The sequence below is a fragment of the Mastigoproctus giganteus genome, chromosome 4, assembly GCF_048544385.1.
Source record: "Mastigoproctus giganteus isolate SK-2022 chromosome 4, ASM4854438v1, whole genome shotgun sequence".
Classification (NCBI taxonomy): domain Eukaryota; kingdom Metazoa; phylum Arthropoda; class Arachnida; order Uropygi; family Thelyphonidae; genus Mastigoproctus; species Mastigoproctus giganteus.
In genome coordinates this window covers 89,208,565-89,234,727 of record NC_143578.1, presented here as the reverse complement: position 1 = coordinate 89,234,727, position 26,163 = coordinate 89,208,565, and the positions used below count along the sequence as shown (strand labels likewise).

Genomic DNA, 26,163 nt, shown 5'->3' with positions numbered 1-26,163 from the left:
TGACAATTATGAAGGCATAGCCATTTAAAATATCAATCTTGGGAAGGTGTAGTCACTCTCTTACAACCCAATTCAGGTCTTCTCTTCACATCACCGGTTTCACGCCTTAATTTCAGCACTCCGGATACTGTTGACTAGTGGTAGCCTATTTTATCAGCAATAGCACGTGTAGAAAGCCCTTCCTGGGACAGAGCAACAGCTACACTTATTTTTTCCCTTGGTGTCAACTGAACATATGGAGCCACGCTTACACCTCTGCAAAACAGGATACTAATGAGAGTGCATACCCTTCCAACGCCGGGTATACATGATCATCAGTATCCTTTTTTTTCTATTTATAGAAATGGCTGATGCAATATCTTGCAATTACTGTCTGATGCAATAGAAGCGTTATCTGATGTAATACCATTGCTTTGCAACAAACAAAATTCCTGTTATCAAACAATATCTTATACGTTTCACTACAAATGTTACTTTTTTTAAGGTGATGCAGTTTTTTGTCTGCCACCGAATGTATTCTTCTGCTGTTTCCTGATCAGATGATTTTTGTATGCCAGTATGTCCAGCTTTCTTTTTCTGTATCAAGTCTTGAACTCAGCTAACCAACCATTGGAAAATGGCACGCTCCTCAGTAAGCCCCATTTTTGTATACAATTCTTTAGCCTTTTCTATTAACATGGATCCAGAGATAGGTGCCCCCTTAGAAGGTTAAATCATAAACCACTCATGCATCACTACATCAAGTTGCTCCAGCTTAAGTTTCTATAGAACACAGTGTTCAATAATGGCTTTGGTTAATTTGGGGGCAAAATAAAACTTCAGCAGTTTCTTTCTGCTTTCATATGTTACAGGTTGTTGAAGATCCCATGCTGTATTCTTTCATTAACTTTTTATGGTTTTTACCATGCTCAAGCCATGGCAATCATGTATCTATTTTCTTCTATATCATTAAAATTACTCTTTTCTGCTTTTTAAATGCTCCTCCATGATAAATAAAAAAAAAAAAAAAAAAAAAGTGATGAAACAGTAAATATTCTGGGGACTGCTTTGTTAGCAAATTAAAGAAGCAGCTGGCATCACCACAATCAAGCTACCACTTTGAGAAATGAATGGGCTCTTGGAATCAGTGCCTGGTACTGCCAGTTGATGGAATAGTGAAATATAATGGGCCTCTTAGTCAATTCTAGTTAAAGAGTTTTCCAGATCATTCAGTTGCTGATAATGCAACTTTTAGTTATTATTATTTATAATTACATTATTATAATCAGTTATTTATGCATTAGTCCTATGGTCATGTACAGGTAGTTCCCAACTTTACAAGTTAATTTGTTCCTGGCACGCGCTCATAAAAACGGGAATTTATTTCCCATAGACAATGTTAAAAATAGGGGTTACGTTCTCAACAATGAAATTAGTTAGCTAATTAGTTTAAGTTTAAACAATGATTGATTTATCCAAAGAAATGAAAATGTAGTCTGTAAAATCAAGTAAATTATAATAATAAAAAAATTATTTATGACTTACAAATGTTAAAGAATGTTTATTCTTCATCATCATCGACTAAATGCACACTCATTGATCACTCATTATTGGCTCGGCACTAATTGGTTTGTTGCACAAGGAGTCATCTTCTTCAGAAATGCTTCAAGAGGCATTTGTTTCCAAGATAATCTTCTCTTTTCTTTATAAATTTCAATAGCATGCATAAGCATTTTTTAACGGCACACACAAATTGCAACTAACATGATTTGTGCAGACTAACAAGTTTACGAAGCTTAAAAAAAAGGAATGAAGAGAAATTCTGAAAATTTATTTGTTTTTTATATGATTGAAGATTTCAGTGAAGGGGAGACACATTTCACCATAATAACTTAAAAAACAACACAATTCCAGCTATTGGTATTTTCGAAAATGCAATAACATGGAGTTTATTACCCATTTATAATTGCTTGCAGTAACGGAAAAGCCCAATAAACTGGAAAGCACAAATTTTTTTTTAAAGCTGCTCAAAATTGGTTATCATAATTATGTTCTTATAACAGAACATAATTATGATAACGATGAAAGTGTAATACATTTTAATGATTTGAATTGGTAACTAATACAATTTACACTATCAAAACGAGCTTTTAGAGAGTTATATAGCGAAAATTTCAACTTTCCGAGGTCGTGGAACAAATTACCAAAAAACAATGTGTTATTGGGTTCACAATATGATATTTTCAAGATGTGATGGTGTCTCTGGACTGGATTAATATCGTAAAGCAGGGGTACACTATTTTATAGCTATGTGCGTGGTTTGAAATGCGGTATTTATGAATGTTTAACATTCATTTTTTGCAATTAATGTTCATATTTTCGATTTTGTTGATACTTAATACTTGGGGGAAAAAAAAAAAAAACTCATAAACCTGGGAACTCATAAAGCGAAAACTGCCTGTACAGTATAATTGTATATGTACAATAATATTTTGGCCATCTGATTTGAATAACAGTACGTGAATTCTACTGTTACAGCGATAACAGTAGAATTCATCTAGCCTAGCTACAAGAAGGGACACCCAAGCTGAACAGGTCCTCATGGATAGGAACCAGACCAAGAGGAATACCTAGGAGAAGGAAAACTCAGATACAAACCATAGTGGTGGACAGCAGCACTCATTATTACCAACCTGAGGCAGTTAATATTAACATTAACTAGGCTCAAGACTTGGAAACCTGAAGACTTAGGCAAGCCTATGGATACAGCTTATTTGTTAGGTTTTATTGGCGCATTAGCAACTAAGGCTATAATGCGTATGGATACAGCACTTTGATGTGGAAAGCAAGGGGAAACTACCACATTAATCATCCCATGAATACATGACCAGTTCGCAAAGCAAGAGGCAGTGTTGGCTGGAAAATGTTGGTCTCCAATGTTCAAATTGAACATGGAACCTGAAGAAAAAGATGATGAATTCTAAAATAATAATAATAAAAACATGCAGTTTTTATTCAGTAACAGAGATTGCTTTATTCTAGTTCATTTGTTTCTTCACAATTCAGCACATCATTCACCTCATGAAAGTTCCCTGAGCAAACAAAAAATTTTTTTTTTAATATAAAATAATAATTTTTATAAATTATTCATAAAAAATTAGAAAAAAAAAGTATGAATAACAGCAGCCATATCATCATTATTAAAAAGCAATGAAGACACATCAAGGGCAATGACCCTGAAGAGCCTTTGCCAATTTGGCTGCAAAATCAGACATATCACTTCCCCTTATCTGAATATGGTTGGGAAATACAAGAGAAGCGAATAGCAAATTCATATTCTGGAAGATAGCATGGCTGCTGCTGTACTCTAGACAAAACTGGATGAGGATTATACTCGTTAAGGTTCGCAAAACTTAGAGAATTTGCTTATATAATACATTTCTAGTGGTAGCAGATTTGTATGCAAAATTAAACCTAGGCTAATTCTAGTGTGTAACCATGTAGTGTATAAGCTGCACTCAAGGGAGATCTACATGGATATTTTGTCTGAAAAGACAGCAGCAAAACCCATAGACAGTTCCAATTTTGAGAAATCTGTATATAAACTGCCAAGAAATCAGCACATTCAGCTCAGTGTGCTCAACGGAGTTGCAGATAGACGGATGATGGAGCAACAAATTTCCTCAGCTCTTAAAGGAAAAATTGCTTGCTGGTGTGTAAGCATGCCATGTGATTGCCTTGGTGATGAGGCATTGATGTCAACCTTGATATATAGATCTTTGAGGATCTACATATCAAAGTAGTTCAATAGCCCTTGAATATAAATACCAAATAGATAGCTGGTAGTCTACAAGGCACTGTGAAGATTTTTACAGCACTGCTTGAAAACCGATGTACATGGGGATGATCTGGCAGGGATTTCAGTTTAAAAGCATATTATAAGGAAAACTGCTACTGTTAAAGGGATAATGATGACTCATTTGATTCCACATAGAAACTTTGCACAGGGGATGTTCAAAATGCTCTGGTAGTGATATGAATCATGTGATAGTGGTGCTACTGTTGAAGGGATAATGATGACTCATTTGATTCCACATAGAAACTTTGGACAGGGGATGTTCAAAATGCTCTGGTAGTGATATGAAACATGTGATAGTGGATTGGATCTAGCCATCAAAATACACTGTTTCTGGCATATATATACCTTGGACCCAAAATCTAGTTTAGATCATATAAGTGCATGCATGATAAAGGTACAGTAATGTGCATCAAGAGGAAAGAAGGACAGCATGGAGGATGTTCAAACTTCTCACATACTTTGTATGTAGTTTATAGGTGTTTAGTAGAAAAGTCAACTTTTTATCAAACACAAGCCCCAAAAATCTCAGATACTCCTGGAACAGCATTTTGTCTAAGCCTCAATTCAGGTTCAAGATGAAGATTATGCTTGCAACAAAAATATGAGAAGTCTTCTTCCTCTCATTTGTGGATTCAAATGAGAGAACCTGAAACCATTATCCAGAAGGTTCAGGTGATCAATGGTTAGTTGCCACTGTCTTTCCATAATCCTCATGTTACATGACTAGGAAAATTTGCTAGTCATCAATACAGAGGGTGCTGTTTACAGCTGGAGGAAGTTGCTCTGTAATGGATTTCATTTTGATGCTGAAAAGTCTTAACATTTAAAACTGATCCTTGAGAGTACTCCTTCCTCTTGGTAAAAAGACCACACCAGGATTGATCCTACATAAACTTGAAATGACCAAATGGATAAAAAAGTATTTAATAAAAATAAAACCATCTCAGATAGCTGATTCCATTCTAATAAAAAAATCCAAGGAAGAAAGATATTATATGTTGATATTATTAAATTTAATTCTGAATTGGAAATATAGTGGCGGCCAAAAAACTGCATCACCTTTAAAAAAGTAACATTTGTAGTGAAACGTATAAGATATTGTCTGATTATAGTCATTTTGTTTGTCGCAAAGCAAAGGTATTGAGTCAGATAACGCTTCTATTGCATCAAACAGTAACTGCAAGGTACAGCAACTCCCTGACTTATGTAAGGGTTGCGTTCCACAGAACTCTACGTTAAGTTGAATTTCACTAAATGCTTATTCAGCACTTGCCTAACTATGCATGCTGAATTTGATTGAAACAAAAAAAGAAATGTTCAACGAACATGTAAATAGAATTATTTATTCAATTTTATCTCATGGCCAGGAAAAATTACAAAAGTGTACAAAATTACAAAAAGAGAGAGACAGGCATAACATCAGCAAGTTTTACCTTTTGAGCATCGTTGCCAGAATCAGTCTCCAGCTGATAAGCATGCCGCTGGGGAAGTTGAGGAGATTTAGAAGGGATTTTTTCCAACACATCACAAAATTCCTCTGCTGCTGCAGAATCAGCATTGGTGATTTCACCACATACTTTAATGTTTTGGAAACCAGTGTGATGCTTGAACCTATTAAACCACCCGTTGCTTGCCACGAACTTGGTTTGGGGTTCATCGTACTTATCCTTAATGTTTAATGTCTTCTTAATGTCTTCTTTTGCTTAATGTCTTCATAAATACTCCTTGCTTTTGCTTGAATGGCCATTAGACTCAGGGGCACTTGCTTCTGAATCTGATTTTCCATCCATATTATTATTAGCTTTTCCATCTTCAATATAGCATCTGAACACCGTTTTGTGATCACTGTTGATCACAAAACGGTGATCAACAGTGATCACAACAGGGATCCATTAACATAATCATTTACATGCGCAGTGTCCTTTAAAGTAGCATTCACTATTGAAACAGCATGACCTAATTCCTGTACAATAGATGACAAACTTTGTCCTGCTTCGTACTTCTTAATCATCTTCATTTCTAAATCAATTTTGTTTTGTTTCCTAGCACTGCCACCACTTGCACTTTCCGTTGGTCACTTTCCCTTCACCATTGTAATAACTAAATATGAATGAAGAGAAGATTCTGAAAATTTATTTGTTTTTTATATGATTGAAGATTTCAGTGAAGGGACTCATTTCACCATAATACCGTAACCTAAAAAAAACACACAGAATTCCAGTTATTGGTATTATTGCAAATGCAATAAGATCGAGTTTACTACCCATTTATAATTAGCTGCACTAACAGAAAAGCCCAATAAACCCGAAAGTGCAAATTGTTTTTATTGTTTTATGGTAGTGACTTCCAGTAATGTGTTTTAGAAAAATATCACAAAGATGTTCAAAATCGATTCTTATAATGGAACATATGATAACAATGAAAGTGTAGCACAATTTCCATTATAAAAATGACCTTATAGAGAGATAAATAGCTTAGTTATATAGCGAAAATTTCAACTTCCGAGGTCTTGGAACGAATCACCAAAAAAAGAAAAAAAAAAAAAAAATGTGTTATTGGGTTCACATTACAATAGTTTCACGATACCTTCATTTATTCCTATGGAATGTAAAATACATTTCCATGATTGTTTTGAATTTGCACTGGCCGGAAAAAACTTATGTAAAGTCGAATTTCCGTAAGTCAAGTATTACGTAAGCCAGGGAGTGCATGTATTACATCAGCCGTTTCTATAAATACGGTGTTGGAATGGTATACACACTCATTAGTATCCTGTTTTGCGGAAGTGTAAGCATGGCTCCATATGTTCAGTTGACACCAAGAAAAAAAAGTGTAGCTGTTGCTCTGTCTCAGGAAGGACTTTCTACGCGTGCTATCGCTGATAAAATAGGCAGCTACCAGTAAACAGTATCCCAGGTGCTCAAATTAAAGCATGAAACTGGTGATGTGAAGAAAAGACCTGGATCAGGCTGTAAGAGAGTGACTACGCCTTCCCAAGATCGATATTTGAAACGGCTATGCCTTCGTAATCGCCATGCTAGTGCTCCTGATCTAAAACTGGACTTTGAGATGGCCTCTGGTGTTGAAACACGTGCACGAACTATCCAAAGAAGGCTTTCAGAATGTGGTTTGAATCAGCTCAAGAAGAAGCCTTTGTTGACTCAACAAATGAGGAAGAAGCAACTTGCTTGGGCTAAAACATGTTTCGTGGACAAAAGAGCAATGAGACACCGTCATCTTTTCTAAAGAATCGAAATTCAACCTGCATGGCTCAGATGGGAAGTGATACGTCAGAAGACAAAAATTGGAGGCATACCATCCTGACTGCATAACACCAACTGTAAAGTTCTGCAGTCAGATGGTCTTGGGATGCATAACAAGCAAAGGAGTGGGGCGAATTAAGTTTATTAATGAAACAGTGAATGCAGAAACCTACACTGCTATCTTGGAGGAGTGCCGGAAACTCGTTATTATGGATCAACACACAGACGTCCAAAACTGCATTTTTCAACATGACTCAGCACCTTGCCACACAACAAAATTGGTAAGTTTTATGCCATTTAGATTTAATAAGTTTGTCTTCTTGTCTTAAAAGGCTTAAAACACTTACACCAATGTTTTCTCCCTTAAGGTGCAGTCATACCTCAGAAATGCTGGCATTACAGTGTTGGACTGGCCCCGCAACAGTTCAGATTTGAATCCTATTGAAATTGCTAGTATATAATGTAGCCTAAAATTGCTTAGAAGAAGCCAACAAAATGAGATTCAGCTGCAGGAGAGCATTGTAAGGGTGCGGTACCATGAAATTGGGCAACTGTATATCCAGAAGTTGATTAACTCTATGCCAGATCGTTGCAAGGCTGTAATTGCAGCTCGAGGAGGAACAACAAAATATTGAAGACTTATTTTGCTAATTTACAGTACATAATTACTGTTACATTAACTTGTCATTTCAGTTTGTGCACGTAAATGTAATAAAATGTATATCTGGTTGTTGTGATTGCCATTTGCATGATTTCTCATATGAATTACATATTTTACCATTTGGGAAGATATTTATGTCAATTAGGTATATCAGGTGGAGTCTTTTTATTGGATTTCATTCACAGAAATATATATCCCATTTAACAAATGCATTTCGAACATTTCTGCAACCCACAATGCAGCGCAAAACACATTATTTGCAAAATTCACAAGTGATGCAGTTTTTTTTGTCTGCCACTGTATGTACATAATGGAGTCAAATGTGGGGAATAAGTTTTCAAAGAATTATGGCATCAATAATTTTATTAAGCTATATTGAATGCAGCACATCTTACTCTATATTCTTTATCATTAGAGCCTGTAAAATTTCTTCCCTCATGTTGGCATGTAAACATGATTTTATTATTAATCTTGAAAATACACATTTCACATGCTACTTGTGTGGATGACAGTGTCAATATATATTTTTACGGCATATATAAATTAGAATACATGCATATTGTATCGTCTAATAACATTAAATATATAATGAACACAACCTTTGCATGAATTACCCCTGTTGGTATTAAAACAATTCATTTTTTTATTTCTAAATTTTGATAATTTTTCACTATAGTGAATCAATTCATTCTGCAATTATTTGTAAAAGAATAAGAGAAAGACCATATTTCTTTTCTAAAGTACTGCCTTCAAAACAACATCGTTACAAAGTTTCCCAAAGGGTCAATTGAAATCATAAAATTTCGGGTGTTAAGCAACTAGCACTTGCCACAATGCATAATCTAGTTAATCTAGCCTTAAGATCTCGGTATTCTAATAAACAAAAATACCTTTCCCAAGTTAGGAAACTTCGCAACAAATTAAAAAATTATCTGCATCCTAACGATTGGTCTGTATTGAAGACCTCCATAGATGTGCAACGTGAAGAACAGGCCTCAGAAATAAAAAAACAGACAGGTCAACAAATTGAATACATTATCGGGAGGGTCAAGACACGTTCATACAAGTTCTAACTCATTGTTGTGAGCTTGCGACCAAATGCATACAAGTTCTAACTTGTTGTGAGCTTGCAACCAAATGCATACAAGTTCTAACTCATTGTTGTGAGCTTGCGACCAAATGCATACAACTTCTAACTCATTGTTGTGAGCTTGCAACCAAATGCATATAAGTTGTATGACAACACCCCCACATACGCACAACAGTCTACCACAGAATACTTCACTTAGTTTGCAAACACCCCTCTCCCCCAACATTCAACAAACCGACATATCAACAGGTTACAAATCTTTCCTCTTATATACTATCACAGGACCAGATTTCACTTTTATCCATAGGATGGATTAAATTACAATTTACCACCTTGAAAACTACCTAAAAAACGGTGCATAATTGATATTGAATTTGGACTTCGTAATGTTCCACAAAAAGATTTATTTATTAAACAAGTTAACCAGGTGGTGAACAACATAAAAGAAACACAACTTTCTAAATTGAATACACATGACAGTTCAGCTTTATGTGAACTTCGGGAAAATAAAGTCATTATTATTCAGAGAGCTGATAAAGGAGATACAGTGGTTATACTCCATAAACCTACAATAGACAGAATTAGGGTACAAGCTAAGGACAGAATACAAAAAAATACACCAACCAACATAAGGTATATTCGTGTCAGACGGCACCTGGGATTTCTCCCATCTCCGTGTGTGTTTCGCTGTATCGAGGACAGTACACTGTCAAGCCAGAGACTTGAAAGTGTGTGGGCTGTGTCTGTGTGGTGTGATATGTTGTGCCCATTGTTTATCTGGCTTATTGGCCGCCAGGCCCCTAGTGGGGCCCGACATTGCCCATACCCTGCCACGTGGAGGCTAGCCAGGTGTATCCAGTATCACAACAAATTGCTCTGGCACTGTTCAACATATGGGAGCTTGACAGATTTTAACAGATTTTAAGTTGTAGCCAGGCCAATACGGAAATTACACACTATACTGAACAATCGCTCAGTCCTTTCCTTGTTAGCAGCACAAATAAATGACCTACACAACATTTCACATTTCTTGCAGTGATTGTGACTCGTCTTATCAAGGTTCTACACGGTTTCCTCTGAATTTTCATGTTAATCAACATGCGGCCTCAGTTTGTGCTTCTCATTCAGCAGCGTCAGAATTAGCTTTTCATGCCGTTAATGAAAAATATACTTTTTTATTTAACGAGGCCAAAATACTTAGTGTCCAATGTAATTATACAAGATTATTAATTGCAGAAACCTTCAAAATTAAATTACGTGAGAATTCTGTTAATGTTCACCGGCCATATCTAATCTCCGACTCGTGGTCCTTTACGCACATGCGCAAAGACAAATAATCCCTATTTAAGTTTCATGCTCACCCCTATTCGGTGATTTTCATTCCTGTGATCACGAAATACGGTCTAAAAGCATTGTCAAGCTTCAGGAAGGGAAATCGTTTTGCAATTTTTTTTGTTAAATTAATTTTTTACTTAATTTTTAATTGCGTTAAATTGATTTTAATTGTGTTCATTTGATGAACACAATTAAAAATCAATAAGGTAGCCATGAGTGACTTCCCAGGCATTCTTTTTACCCTTCTGGGTCTAACAGCAAGGTAGTACAGTTCAATTTAATTAAGTGATTCGAGATCTCTAAAATATTTAATAAATTCATCTGTTTGTTCTCTCGCTTTTTCAAAATTATTGAACATGTTTTTTATTTGATTTTCCGAGGTTATTACAATATAGTAAGCTGGCATGAAGTCTATACCTTGCATCTGTAAATAATTAGATGCTGGTGATAACCTTTTAAATAATTGTAATAAAGTAAAGAAAAGCAAAATAGTTTCATATTTACAAAATATTTGTAAAAATGAAGATGCTTCCAGAATTGTGGAATAAACTTTATTCTGATTTTGAAAACTGCCAAATAAATTACAATGTGCATTACTTTTGCTCTACCATCTTGTCTTAGCAATATTTTTGAGTCTTTTAACTTTATTATCTTTTTTACTAGTTTTCCCAAATAGAAAATCTTTTATAGGATTCAAAAAAAAACCAAAAAAAAAAAAAAAAAAAACATGCTTTTCTATTAATTAACTCGAATATATATGATTTTATTTTTACATATGATCGTGTACTATCACATAACATACAACTAAATTTACATATGGGCTTAACACCATGTATATATAGCATTTGATGAAATTTCCTTTACATGAGCTTGAAGGCCAGTCAGTCAAACTAGTCAAAGTGATAGGAAAATAGTTAGCTGGAATTTTGGGAACCTTTTCCAGCTTAGAAAAGACAAGGATGATTGCCTTATGACAGGAACCTAAAAACTAATCCTCAAGAAAGATTCTGTTATAAAGAAAGATCAGATCTACGTATCAACAAAATTCCTGATATCACTGACAGAGCCCCCATGAGCTGTCTGTAATGCTCAGAAAACTTCATGTCAGACTGTACAATTTAACAACAGATTGTTTTTTCTTTCTACACTAATGCAAACAGTACCACCAATTCAGTGATATGCAAATCAGAAACTTTGCTGAAATCTAAGTATATGGTGTAAAACTTATTTTTTACATCCATTTCCTTTACTATAGTGTTGTAGTAGCCAGTTTGATTAGACAAGATCTTCCCTTAACAAATCTGTGCTGTATTTGCCTTATAACTGCATTCCTGTCAGATTATTCTCCAATTCTTCTTTGATCACAGATCTATAATTACTCACTTCTCCTTTTTATTATGGTCTCATAATTAAAACCAAACATTTACTTGGCTCTTTTGCTGCTTCATTTAATATAATTGAACAGATTCCATCAGCCCCATGCACTTTTAATTACTTTTAGCTTCAATAGTTCTCTTTGATTTTATTTTCAGCTCTCACGAAATCATTCAGCTCCCAGTTATAAATCAGTATACTTCTGGTATTCCCATTCCTAAAAACTTCTTTATGTGTTTATGTAAATGCCAAATATTTATCTAGTTTGTCTGTGGACTGAACAGGATCATTAGTAGTTATGCCATTCATATCCAGTGGCCAACATGGTTGATTCCTTTCCTTCTAGTGTTAACATAAGCAAAGAACTCTGCTACTTTTCTTTGCATTCTTTTCCAGATACATCTTATAATCTGGCTTTGCCTGCCTAACTACTTTTGTAACTTGATTGCAAACTAGTTTATATCTATTGTAAATTTCTGTGTCCCGTGATAATTCATAGTCATCCCATGCATTTACCTTCTATGTCATTAGTCCCATCAACTCATTTGTCATCCATTTAAGTCTAAACAGATGAAGAATGAATTGTTGAGAGATACCTGAACAGTATATCTTAGTAAGTATGAAAAGCTTGGTAGCTTCCATAATTACTTCCCTGAATACTTCCCACATAGAATTTGCAATAGATAACATTATTATTTGGTCCCACTGAAAAGAATTTAACTGTATAAGGCCACTGTAGATACCTTCACAAAATACATTCATTTGAAGCAAATCCCACATCAATACAGTGTAATCATTGCCACCTAGTGGTTCTTTTATCTATAGATTTAATGTATGAAGAGTCACCGCTGATAATGAGATCAAAGAGTATTGCTTTCCCTGAATGTTTCTCACGTACTGTCTCTATAACTTACTAGTGTAGAAAGCAATCATCCAACAAATCTAAATCTGCTAGTGTTTGAGTGACAGGTACACAAATTCCAGTCCATATCTGACTGGAATCCATCATACATCCTGATTTACTGGCCAACTCTTTTGTCTGTATATCTCATCATTATACTCAACACAGTCATTTCACCTATAACACATTCCTACCCTTTTTTTTTTTTTTTTTTTCAACCTTTCCACTCATGGCATGAAAATTCTTTCCAGGAAATCACTGAAATTAAATGAATTACAATGTCATTTAAGCTCTAAAACATGTGGGTAAGAATGAAGCATATGGACTAGTTTGCATAAAAAATCTCCAGCTCCATTTTTTGCATATATCAAAACTGACAAATGTTGTAAATTACAGCTTTTATGCTAATTACAGTTCCACAGTATCTCCAACCATTACTCAAAAAGGAAAAGGCAAATCAACACTAAATTTTCAGTGTTTTCTTGATTCCACTTAATTTTAATCCCATAGTCCCAAGTATTCCCACATTTCCACAGAAACATTACAATAAGTTTTAAACAACAACTCTAATCCTTTTCTAAATTTTAATCCTTCTTTAAAATATTCTTCTGAACCTTTGCACAAATTTAACGTTGTTAGGTAAACTCATATCTCCCTGTGCACCCCCTCCCTGCCCAAAAGAACTGCTCCACAGATCTCACCCCATGTCTACTCACTGTATGAACATCAATGGTAGGTTTTAGTAAACATTCATTGAGTATGGTATAGAAGATTTTAACCCTTAGGCATGTAATTTGATAACCGAACAATCCTGAAATATAATAAATCCTGAAATATACATAATGTGATGCATACATTACCTCTTTTTATTTTTGTAAAAAAATCTGATGTGACGAAGAAAAATTATTTACAGATTTGGAATTTTCAGCTTCCAAAAATTGTGCAAGTTCACCTATTTATGTTAAAAAGGCAGCATTTTTTAAAAAAAAAATGTATACCAATGTTATTATTAGTGAATCATCCAAAATCACAGCATAATTTTAACTAATATCAGAAAAAAAAAAAAAAACCACAGTACTTTGGAAAATTTTCTATGATAACTACTATAGACACTCTTTCCCTTAAACCACAAGTTTAAGGGAAAAAGCTGTATACTAAATTTTTTCAAAATCTGTAACAATTACAGCATATTGACAAAATTAATATTGAATTTTAAGCATAAATTCTTATGATCCAAATTTATTAGTGGTGTTTAAATAAGTGAATAAAAAATGGTATAAAATAGGTTACAAAATTGTGCAGATGTAGGAAGCAGAGCAAACCTGTTTTTGGATCTCGTCCTCCCAGCTTAATAATTGGTAGTCTTTCAGTAGTGTATTTTCCATCAGCTGGTAATACAGGTCTCCATCCATATACACTTGGTAATGGAACTGGTACATGAGGAGGTAGAGGCCTTCCACCCCCTCGTATTTTGCTGTACCGAAAGCGCACACTGATAATTTGAGGAACTGTTGCTTGTTCATTAACTGATTTTGGTATGATGAATGGTATTCTTGATTTAAATGAATCAATACAGAAGATGCGAAAAGCTAATAAAAGGGATGACATTGCTGATCTATTCTGACGTAACTTATTCTGCCCTAGAAGAAGAAGAAGTTAACTTTAATTTTTATGAAATGAGCTGACAAAGCAAAATATTAAATACTGCATAATTTTATACCTGAGAGAGAGAGAGAGAGAGAGAGAGATTAGATCTGAAAGTCAGAAATAGATGCACAAAAGAAATTTCTTAACTATACATTTAAAAATATACAATACACTTCCATCATAATACTTCTACTTTAAATGCTCCTTTCTTCTGATCCTATGGTTAATTGTACAAAGTACCATGCATTTTTTTTAATGGCTATAGTACTCCAGTTTAGAGTTTAAATGTTTTCTCACTTATATCACTTTTTATTTATTATTATTTTTTTAAGGTTCAAGAAGAAATAAACCCAGATATAATCCTTTAACCCTTTTTCCTCTTAATTTTTGGCTTTGTGAAAGGGAAGATATGGGGTTTAAATTCTGGGAATCGTGAAGTTTTGCTTACTTTGGTAACATGTCAATAAAATTAATCTTGCTAATAGATTTACTTCTAGATTTAAGTAAATCTAAGTAATTTAAGTAAATTTAAGTAATAGACTTACCTCTAGATTTTTAACCTAAATTTATTGCTTCTTCATCGCTGTTTTGCTGTGATAAACTTGCAACAGCATCTGGCACTTTTTGAAAAAAATAAGTTAAAATTGTTTGCTTAGAAGCACGCCTCTTTTCTCTATAAATTTTTTCATAAGGAACTAAAGCTAATGATAAAGTTCTGAAAAAATTTAAACTCCTCTCCAAATTAGGATCCATATCCAGAGCTTCTTGGCTAAGCTAATTTGCAAGTCTTAAAAACTCAATTAGTCTCTTTGCAGTCAAATTTTTATGTGCATCTTCGTTTTTATCATTTTTGTTGCCTTCTTCCTCACATTGCGAAAAAATATCGTCTACTGATAATTGTTCTCTATGAGATTCAAGGACATCTGTGATATCTGCTGGTTTCAGTTCTTCAAATCCCTCTCCACTAATCATTTTGCCAATTCTCACAATCTCAATTACCTCCGGCATTTCGACCGTGGCTTCTTTAGTGCAACGTTGGGGCCACAGCTTTTTTCACACTGCATTTATTTTTGAGTTCTTAACTTCACTCCACACAAACTCAATATTTTTTACAGCATCAAGAATATTATAATTCCGCCAATAATCTTGAATTGAAAGACTGTCTATTTCATCAGTAGCTTCTACCAATTGAAAAAAGATCTTAGGTAATAAAGTTTAAAGGAAGCTATAACTCCTTGGTTGGTTGAATTAACGAACTTGTATTCGCTGGAAGAAAGGTAACTTTCACATTTGAGTGCAGATCAGACACAAATGTGCAAGATGACTGGGTGCACTCTCAAGAATGAGCAAGATTTTGAATGCTATGTTCTTCTTCTTCTTCTTCTTCAGGCAATATCTTTTTGTTTCAATGCAAAAGCAATTTAAAAACCAATCCATGAAGATTTTGGCTGTCATCTAGGCTTTTTTGCTCAATTTCCAATTAACTGGTAAGGAGCTTTTTGATATTCCTTTAAAAGCACGAGGATTTTCTAACATATAAATTAGAAGCGGTTTTTTTCTTTGAAATAACAGAGGAGGAGAAAAAGCAGTATGTACTGGAACTGAAGAACAAGTTTGAGCTTCTGCAGACTGCTCAGGACCAAGATATCGACGAGGAATATTACAACTTTCTGAAAGTGATAAAGCCCAAGAAACCTATAGGGAAACAGAAATCCAAAGAAGAAAAAATTAGTCAAGAAACACTTGTCATGATGAACCAAAGACGACAAATGAAGAGCAAAAAAAACACTGACAGGGAGAAAATTGAGTATACTGAGTTATGCAAAGCCATTAGAAAGAGACTCAGAGAGGACATAAGAAGATTTAACACAAGAAACGTAGAACAAGCATTAAGGGAAAACAAAGGATTTAAATCAGCAGCCATGAGCAGTAATACAGAAAGACAAATGATACTGAAACTGAAGAATAGCGATGGTGTACTTATAAACAGCAGAGAAGGCATAATTCAAATAGCAGAAGACTACTATAGAGAATTATACAAGGAGCAAGGGAATGATACCAGCAGTGGGGAAGATGGATTGCAAAGTAGCAACACATACAACATACCCGATATTCTTCCTGATGAGGTAGAACATGCATTGAAGAAAATGAAGAATCGGAAAGCCCCGGGCGAAGATGAAGTTACTGTAGAGTTGTTAAAATTGGGAGGAAGAGACATAACACAAAAACTGGCAAGGCTCTTCACAAAGTGCATTAGAAAAGGTGTGATGCCTAAGCAATGGAATAATGCAATCATAGTTTTGCTGCATAAGAAAGGAGATAAATCAGAAATTGGAAATTATAGACCAATTAGCTTGTTATCCCACATCTACAAGTTGTTCACAAGGGTCATTACTAACAGATTAGAAAGAATACTTGATGAGAATCAACCGAAAGAGCAAGCTAGCTTTAGGACAGGATTCTCAACTATGGATCACCTTCACGTAATATCACAGCTAATGGAGAAAGCAAATGAATATAAAACACCATTATGCCTGGCATTTGTGGATTATGAAAAGACTCCATACAGCATAAGGCAATGTTTCGGGCACTGGAAAGACAAGGCATAGATACTCCATATATTATGATTTTGAAGAAAATATATGAGAGTGCTACATCCTTTATTAGACTAGACAAAGACAGTAGCAAATTTAAAATCGAGAAAGGAGTTCGACAAGGAGACACAATATCTCCGAAGCTGTTTACTGCTGCCCTTGAGGAAGCTTTCAGAAGATTAGACTGGTCGCAGAAAGGAGTCAATGTGAACGGAGAGTACCTAAACCATTTACGATTTGCAGATGACATTGTGGTCATAAGCCACGATCCCAAAGAATTAGAGGAAGATCTTAATCAGTTATGCACAGTTAGTAAGGATTTTGGACTAAAGATGAATATGGCTAAAACAAAAGTAATGATGAACAAGTATGCCACGGAAAGGGAAATAATGATTGAAGGAGCAGTAATTGAAAAGGTGGAGTCATATACTTATCTGGGACAAGTTATTAGCTGTAATAATGATAAATGGCTGGAAGTCAAGAGAAGAATAAATTTTGGATGGATAGCATTCAGGAAATATAGTCACATACTGAAGAGCAATATCCCAGTTTGTCTGAAACGTAAAATAATGAATCAATGTATACTCCCCACCATGACTTATGGAAGTGAAACTTGGGCACTCACCAAAAGAATGGAAGAGAAGCTAAGAACTACACAGCGAAGAATGGAACGAATTATATTGGGAATCAGACTGTTAGATAAGAAGAGAAACACATGGATTAGGCAGCAAACTCAAGTAAAGGACATTCTTATCAAAACTAAAGAACTAAAATGGTCTTGGGCAGGACACATAGCTCGAAGACATGATGACAGATGGACTAAGAAAATAACAGAATGGTACCCAAGAGGAGCTAGAAGAAAACCTGGAAGACAAAGGCAGAGATGGATAGATGAAATTCATGAGTTTGTGGGTAGTAAATGGATGGCCAGTGCTCAAAACAGAAGGAACTGGAAAGTTGCTGGAGAGGCCTTCATCCTGCAGTGGATTGAAAATGGCTGATGATGATGATGATACACCTAAAGTCACCCTCTGCGTCGCCACATAACAAAAAGTGTTAACCTATCTTTGCAGATTTGAAACCTGGGGCAGTTTTCTCTTCTTTTAAAATGAATGTTCAGCTTGCCATATGCTTCCAAAATAAGCCAGTCTCATCAGCATTAAACACTTCATTTGATAGATAGCCCTCAGTCACAATACAACCTTTTAAGTTTTCGGATACAAAGAAGCAACTTCCATATCTGCATTGGCTGCTTCGCCCATTAATTTTAGATTGTGAAGACTTTGACATTTTTTAAAATTTTCAAACCAACCCTTAATGACCTGAAAGGCTGGCTTCTTCTTGTAAGCAATTAAAAATTTGCAGAGCTTTGGTGTGAATAATATCTGAACTAGGAGGCATTCTTTTTTTATTAAAATCTTCTATCCAGAAAGAAAGTAATTTTTTAGTTTTCTCTATTATAGGATTTCTCACTTTTGGTGTGTTTTGCAGCCAATGATGTGGAACAGATAACTGAACTTTCAATTTTCTCAACATTTTCCCTAATTCATTGAATGCTAGATTCATTTATGCTGTATTTCTTGGCCAATGTCACAACCTTTTTGCCATTTTCCAACTCCTTAATGATTTTTAATTTCTCCTCTAAATTAAAATTTTTTTGTTGTTGTAGCTTTCTTCATTTTAGGCACTAATTAAACACACACACACACACACTTTATATAGACAAGAAATATTAAATCAGCAAAAGCAATGCTTACCGATTAAAACACTACGTGGTACGAACCAGAAAAAGATTCTGTCCGAACAGCTAACGTAGGATAACTGAAGAAAGGAATTTCCAAACGAGGAAGTTGTTTCAAAAATAACCAGACAAACACACCACCATTTATTGTTATGTTTAGTTCTAAGAATCAGTTTTGAATGCCTTTGTGATATTTTGCTAAAGACCATTCTGGAGGTCATGACCATAAAACAATAAAAACAATTTTCACTTTCTGGTTTATTGGGGTGTTCTGTTTGTGCAATCTATTATAAACAGTAAACTTGATCTTATTGCATTTGCAATGATACTAATAGCTGGAATTCTGTGGGATTTTACATAATTATGGTGAAATGTGTTTCTCTTTCAATGAAATCTTCAATTATATAAAAACATAAATAAATTTTCAAATTCTGCTCTTCGTTCCTATTTTTAAAGCTTCATAAACAAAAATCATGCAGGTAGCAAAACTCACTATGCAATCTACAATTCTGGTAGTAAATACCTGACTGCGCAATAAAAAAACATGCAACTTGAGGGATGGCTGTACTCAAAACCTTCACTATTTTTGATCAGAGCTTTTACAGAATTAGTCACGAGACCCAACTTAATGTGCAAAGGCAGAAGAAGCATCATTCTCTGCTGGGCCATTCCTTCACAATATAATGATGTTCTACTGTTCGACTATTCCATAAACACAGGTAACAACAATACTTAGTAAAACCATCCTGTAGTCCAAGCAACAAAGTGATTACTTTTAAATCACCACAGATTTTCCAACAATATTTCTTATAGTTTAAGGCATTTAATAGTAGTGACATACTATCGTAGGTTTCTTTCACAGTCACTGAATGAGCCACTGGGACCAACAGTTTGATATTACCGTTGTGTAGCAAAACTACTTTTAAACGGAGTTTAGAAGGTCGACGAATAATCTCCATTCTTCAGGATTGTGTTCAAACCCTAGTTCATCCATCAATCTGCTTACATCCCCTTCCATTTGATAATAACCCACAAACTTTTCATTTCAGTTTTCTAAACACAGAAATCCTTGTGGTTTTTGCCAGCAAATTTCACTGTTACAAGCTAGATCCTAATAGCCCAGCCTGTTGCTTTGAAAGATTTAAATCCCTAACCAAATCATTAAGTTCAATTTGCTCAATTAAGTGTGTTTTGTCATTTTCAGGATTGTAACTAGGATCAGCAGACGTTGAGGTGGGAGGTATGGGCTCTATTGGCTCATGCTCTTCTTTTGGAATAGTGATTTCTTCACAACTAAGTGGAGGAATAGGAATAGGGAATTCCGGCATGTGCGTGTGACACTGATCTTATTGCAGACAGAGGAGAGGGTTGGGGTATTTTATTTTAACTCTATTTTTCCTTAAAAACCCCTTAGTGTTTGTCAAGCAGAAATAACAATCTTTGAGGTGACTTGTTGATTCTCGCCAGATAATCGGAACAGTAAAAAGCATTTTAGAATTGTTCCCCTTCATCCATTCATTCAGATTTTCACAGCACACTATACAGCACATATGCAGTGCCCACCTTTTATCCTGATCATTCACGTGACAGCCAAAATAAAAATAATAAGCTTGTTTCACCTTATCTGTGATTGATTGACATTGTGACTTCACTGTAAATTGTCCACAAACATAGCAAAAACTGTTTGGCGAATTAACGCACACATGGCATTTTTGCCGTGTGTGCGTTAAAGAAAAAAAAAATCCTCCCATTTCACCCCTCCATTCGTTCCAAATGCTAGTCCACCTCAGCGTTAAATTTATTTAAGCTATCAATTTCCACAACAAAAGATAGAAGTCTGCTCCACCCATCACCTGGCTAAAGGCAAATTTCCGCACATCCATTCTACAACTCTTTCCTCAATTTGAATCAGTGCCCCCTCAGGTTCTTAATCTGAGCAAGAGGAAGAATCCCATCAGCATTCAGCTTGCTCAACCCATTCAAGGCCTTATACACCTCAATCAGATCACCTCGTAGGTTCCTACTCCAGGCGCAGGTTTCTAATCTCCAGAACCTAAGCCTTTGTTGGTAAGAGCACCAATCTTGTTGCCCTTCTTTGTACTCATTCTAGCAACTCTACATCATTTCTAAAATGATGCCTCCACATCTGTACACAGTACTTTAGGTGTGGCCTGACCATTGCTTGTATAACAAGATAATCACCTCCCTGTCCCTGCTAGCAAAATTCCTATATATCATTGATAAGACTCCATGATCTGCCCTGGCAGCCCCTCTGAACAGTTCAGCAAACTTCATATTTGACTGCACAATTACCCCCCCCAGGTCCTTTTCACTTTCCACTTTCCTGAGTGTAGTACCACACAGTTGGTACGTTTCTCTTCGGTTATTGCTACCCATATGCAGTACTTTGCATTTGTCAATGTTAAACTTCAGTTGCCACTTTTCAGCCCATTTTCCCAACTTATCTAGATCCATTTGGAGTAGCATACTATCTTTACTGTCATTAACAACCCTGCCAACCTTTGTAACATCTGAAAACTTGGATATTAAACTTGATATACCTTCATCAATATCACTGATAAATATACAAAACAACAATGGACCCAACACCGAAACCTGGGGAACTCCACTAATAACATTTGTCCATGAAGAGCAGTAGCAGTGTCCATTAATTACCACTCTCTGTCGTCTCTCACTCAACCATCCCTTTATCCATTGTAGTAACTTACCCTTAATGCCATACCTCTCCAATTTGTTCAGCAGTCTTCCATGTGCAACAGTATCCTAGGTGGTAGATGACTCTCATCAACCGGTGAAATACCACCACTTTGCTTATTGGAGGCTTGAAGTGGTGGAACCCATGTTTAGTCTCTAGAGCTAAGTTCCAGTCAACCCTTCCCTATCTCTTCCATCATGCAGTATGATTGATAACTTTTGAGGTTATGATGAACGTCATGGCAAGATCCAATATTCCTTACATTTTGAGGGTACAGCTCTAAAACGGTGTTCGCAGGCCGGCCGCTAGTTAGTACACCGAACCTATTGGTAACTCTCTAGGAGGCTTCCGGATCAGCTAGTGTATAATCTTGCTACCTCTACTCTGCCAGATAGTGACTGGAGGGAGTCCGAGTAGTGTGTATGCGGGGAGCATTGTCGAGGCCACATTATGTCAAGGATCTGGGTTTATTCTTACCACGTGTACACCATATCCAAAAATTTCATTATTTCATACAGCATGTCCCACCCACTTTTTCCTACTATTGAATACACCATGAATTGTCAAACTAATAGAGCAAGCTTATCTGCGAAAAGATCTAAACCTCCCAAGCACTTCCTAATTCATTTCACAAATATACGTGGTCTCAATTCTAATCTCAACGATGTCCATTTCCACTTGCAGTCTTCCAAACCCCATGTACTTTTTCTGACAGAATCTCAGTTATCGGTTGATTCAACTACTGCTCATCTCAGATGCCCAAATTATTCGCTGTATGATTCGTTTCACCTCAAAGGTGGTACTTGTGCATATGTTCGTTCTGATATTCCCTGTCAGAGACTTGACAATTTGGAATCTCCTCTCTTTGATCTTCTCTGGCTTAAAATCTCTCTACCTCGTGTCAAATTCATCTGTTGTCTCTACCGTTCTCCCAACTCCACTAATCACTTGGAGCTCTTTGACTTCCTCTCTTTGCAACTTGACTTTCTCCAGTCCAATTTTTCTAACAGTGAGGTAATTTCCCTTGGTGATTTTAATATATTCACAACTCCAACTGGCTTCCGTTTTCTAGTCACACCGACTCAGCAGGTCGAGATGCTGAGGCTTTTGAAATTACTAATGACCTAGCACAGATTGTTCATTTACCAACAAGAATACCGGACAATCTTAATCATACAGCCAATACGCTTGATCTTTTTCTCACAAACAACCCTTCTAAGTACATGGTCGAAGTGAGACGTCCTTTAGGCACTTCTGACACAACTTGGTGATTGTCTCTTCTCCAATGGAACCTTTATCTCATGGCTATTCCCAACCTCGTGTTTTTTGGCATTACAAGAATGCAAAATGGGATGACATGCGAGACTTCTTTTCTTCTTTTCCTTTTCCTTTTCCCTGTTTCAAAACTTCTGATGTCAACGTTTGCTCAGATCGTGTCAGTGAAATTATTCTTGCAGGAATGGAATCCTTTATCCCACACTCCACTTTAAAATCTCATCCTTTATCTAAACCTTGGTTTTCCAATAAATGTGCTAAGGCTGTTCAAGAGAAGAATGTTGCATATCATAATTGGCTTGTTTCTAATTCTTCAGTTTCACTTTCTGCCTATACAAATATACGTGGTCTCAATTCTAATCTCAACGATGTCCATTTCCACTTGCAGTCTGCCAAACCCCTCAACAATTGTAAAGCAGTTATTAATCAGTCCAAACTAGAGTTTGAACAGGCTAAGAGTAGAAAACTTGCTTCTTGCCCTAATGGTAGCCGAGCATTCTGGTCTCTTGCCAAATTGGCGGCAACTTTTGCCCATCAATGTTCCCACCTCTGTCCAAACCAGATGGGTCTGTTGTCACTTCAGCCAAGGATAAAGCTGACCTGCTAGCATCCCATTTTTCTTCCAGCTCATGTATTAATGATCTTGGTAAAACACCTCCCACCATTCCTAACACGCTCCATTCAATGCCTCCTGTGGTCTTCCGTTAAAAGGATATCAGAAGGATTTTGATGAATCTTGATGCTAAGAAAGCTCCAGGTCCTGATGGTATTTCTCCACTTGTTCTCAAAACCTGTGCTCTTGAACTTACTCCTACCCTTTGCCGCCTTTTTTCACTTTCTTATTCCAAAGGTGTTTTTCCTTCTGCTCGGAAATTTGCTCATATCCAGCCAGTTCCTAAAAAGGGTGACAAATCCCTCCCATCCAATTATCGTACCATTACAATTACTTCTACTCTTTCTAAAGTAATGGAGAAATCAATTAATCGCCAACTCTTAAACTACCTAGAAACCTTCCGTCTGATCAACAATCGCCAGTATGGATCCCGTCAGTGTCGATCCACTGGTGATATTCTGGCTTATGTTACCCATTTATGGACTGATTCAATGGAAAGGTTCGGTGAAACACAAGTAGTTGCTCTTGACATCTCAAAGGCTTTTGATCGTGTTTGGCATAAAGGTCTTCTAAACAGGCTTCCATCTTATGGTTTGCCAACTGTTTTCAGTAATTGGTTATCCAGTTTTCTCTCTGATCACTCACTGAGGGTGACGGTAGATGGCTCTCTGTCTTCTAACTTCTCCACTAATCCCTATGACCTCCAAGGTTCAGTTCTTTACCCCACTCTTTTCCTCTTGTATATTAATGACCTTCTTCCATTGACTGGAAATCCTATCCATAGTTTTGCTGATGATAGCACATTGCATTCCACTTTCCATTTTGAGAAACCTTGTCCTGCTCAATCAGCTTCAACTTCTCGGAAATCTGCTACCAATTCCTTAAATGCCAATCTTCAGGTATTTCTCCAGTGGGGCAAAGACAACTTAGTTGATTTCAACCCTTCTAAAACTCAGTCTTGTCTTATATCTCGCAAAAAGGATTCTTCTGCTCCTATGCTTATCTTTAGTGACACTCCGATTTCTAGGCAAAATGATATATCTCTTTTGGGGATTACCCTGACTTCTAATCTCTCTTGGCACAAGTACATTACAAATATTGCTTCCTCTGCATCTAAAAAACTTGGTTTTCTCTTTCGCTCTCGGCGTTACTTTTCTTCCAAACAGCTGCTCACTCTGTATAAATCGGAAATCTGCCCTACCATGGAATATTGTTCCCACATCTGGGGTGGTGCCCCCAAAACCTCTCTCATTGATTCCATGGCTTCTTGATTCCATTCAGAAGAGGGCAGTTAGGTTAATTAATGATTCTTCTCTAACAGAGTCCCTCCACTCGCTTTCTCATAGACGTATTATATCTCCTAGACATTTCTGCTGCATGCCTCTTCTACAGATACTTCCATGGGCACTGTTCTTCTGAATTGACTTCTATAATTCCCGCTCTCTCTTTTAAAACAGTCCGAACACGTGCCGCCACCAGCCAACATCCATTTACTGTCCAACTTCAAACCCACAGAACCAACTTTTCATCTTCCTCATTTATTCATTCAACTGCCGTTTTCTGGAACAACCTTCCTTCATACGTATTTCCTGAAAATTACAATCTTCAGAAGTTCAAGTCCAATGTCAACAAATATCTTCTTTCGTCTTCTCAACCTCCAACCCAAGCATGGTTGGTACTAAGTACTATAGGTTCTAATACCTCTCGTGTTTGGGGTTCACATAAAAAAAAAAAAAAAAATCAAAAGCTTTCCTGAAATCCAAGTACAGTCAGTCCTCGTATAACACGATAGTTGTGTTCCTAGAATGCAATGCAAAATCGTGCAATATAAATAACAGGCCCTATGGGGAAAATAGAGTTAGGTGCCGATCACCCAAGATTGAACACATTTGTAACCAAAACATTACCAAACACGATAAATAATTGTAATGAAATATGTACAGTCAGGTCCTCGTATAACATGTGTTTACACTACACGAATTCGATCATGCATGATTTATAAATAGGGGAATGATATCATATATAACACGAACCGAATTCGCTTATGCACGATTCGCTGTTGTGTTTACAAGAAATTGCAGTCAAACGCAGAATCAGCCCAACTGAACGCTGTACGATAGGAATATAGAGAAGATTCTGAAAATGTATTTATGTTTTTTATATCAGTGAAGGGGAAACACTTTTTGCCAAAATAACGTAAAACACCCACAATTCCAGCTATCAGTATTATCGTAAATGCAATTAGATCGAGTTTACTAACAGATTCCAGTAGCAGGAACGCAACTGGAATTTGTTTTTATTGTTTAATGGTAGTGACCTCCAGAAATGTGCTTTACTAAAAAGTGAGCTAGTGAGGTGATAATAGTATTTCTGCGTTTACAGTGTTGTTTATTCAGTTGCTACACACGCGCAGCTTTGTTTATGTGTATCAAGCATGCTCCTCATTTTGTAATTGTGCTTTATTCCCTAAAAACGCGTAAAATACTTAAAGGGTGTGACAAGGAAGCATCCAGTTGAAGACACTACAGATTCAGAGAGAAAAAGAAAAGTAATATCGATAGACAGAGACAGACTGGGTCAAAATTTCTTACCTGGGAAAATTTGTAGCGGCCTCATACTAGTGTTTATGGCCAAAATTACACCAGCCTCCATCAGCTTCTGGCCTTCGGCCCACCGAGGTTTCCCTGGTAAGGCTTATGGCCAGTCGGCCTCTGGCGATAGAGAAAAAATGTGAAATTGTGAAACGCTTTGAGCGAAATGAAAGAACATGTGATATTGCACGTGCTACAGACCTATATGAGGCAATGCGGGAACAATTAGAAAGAATGCAGAGAAATAAAAACAACTTTCATAGCAGGAACAGCTCAGTGTAATAAAATCCATTAGATAAAGACAAAGAAATGGAAGAGATGTAACGGCTGTCATTTGTTTGGATAGAAGATCAAACAGAACAAGTTTGCTTATGATAGAAGCAAAAGCATTAACAATATTTTATTATGTAATGATTGTAATAAAATACAGTCAATCCTCATATAACACGATAGTTGTGTTCCTAGAAACCCTCGTGCAAATTTATATTGTGCAATATAAATAACAGGCCCTATGGGAAAAACAG

The 26,163-nt window shown here is 36.1% G+C and overlaps 1 protein-coding gene across 1 annotated transcript in view; it reads right to left on the bottom strand.

Annotated features, from left to right (window-relative positions):
• Positions 1 to 26,163, bottom strand: part of mRpL2 (mitochondrial ribosomal protein L2) — a 111,918-nt gene that overhangs the window by 53,910 nt on the left and 31,845 nt on the right. Inside the window, exon 2 of the mRNA XM_090372791.1 lies at positions 13,785 to 14,102. Coding sequence (XP_090228917.1) covers positions 13,785 to 14,070 — 286 coding nt within the window. The 5' untranslated portion in view covers positions 14,071 to 14,102. The remainder of the gene's footprint in view (positions 1 to 13,784; positions 14,103 to 26,163) is intronic.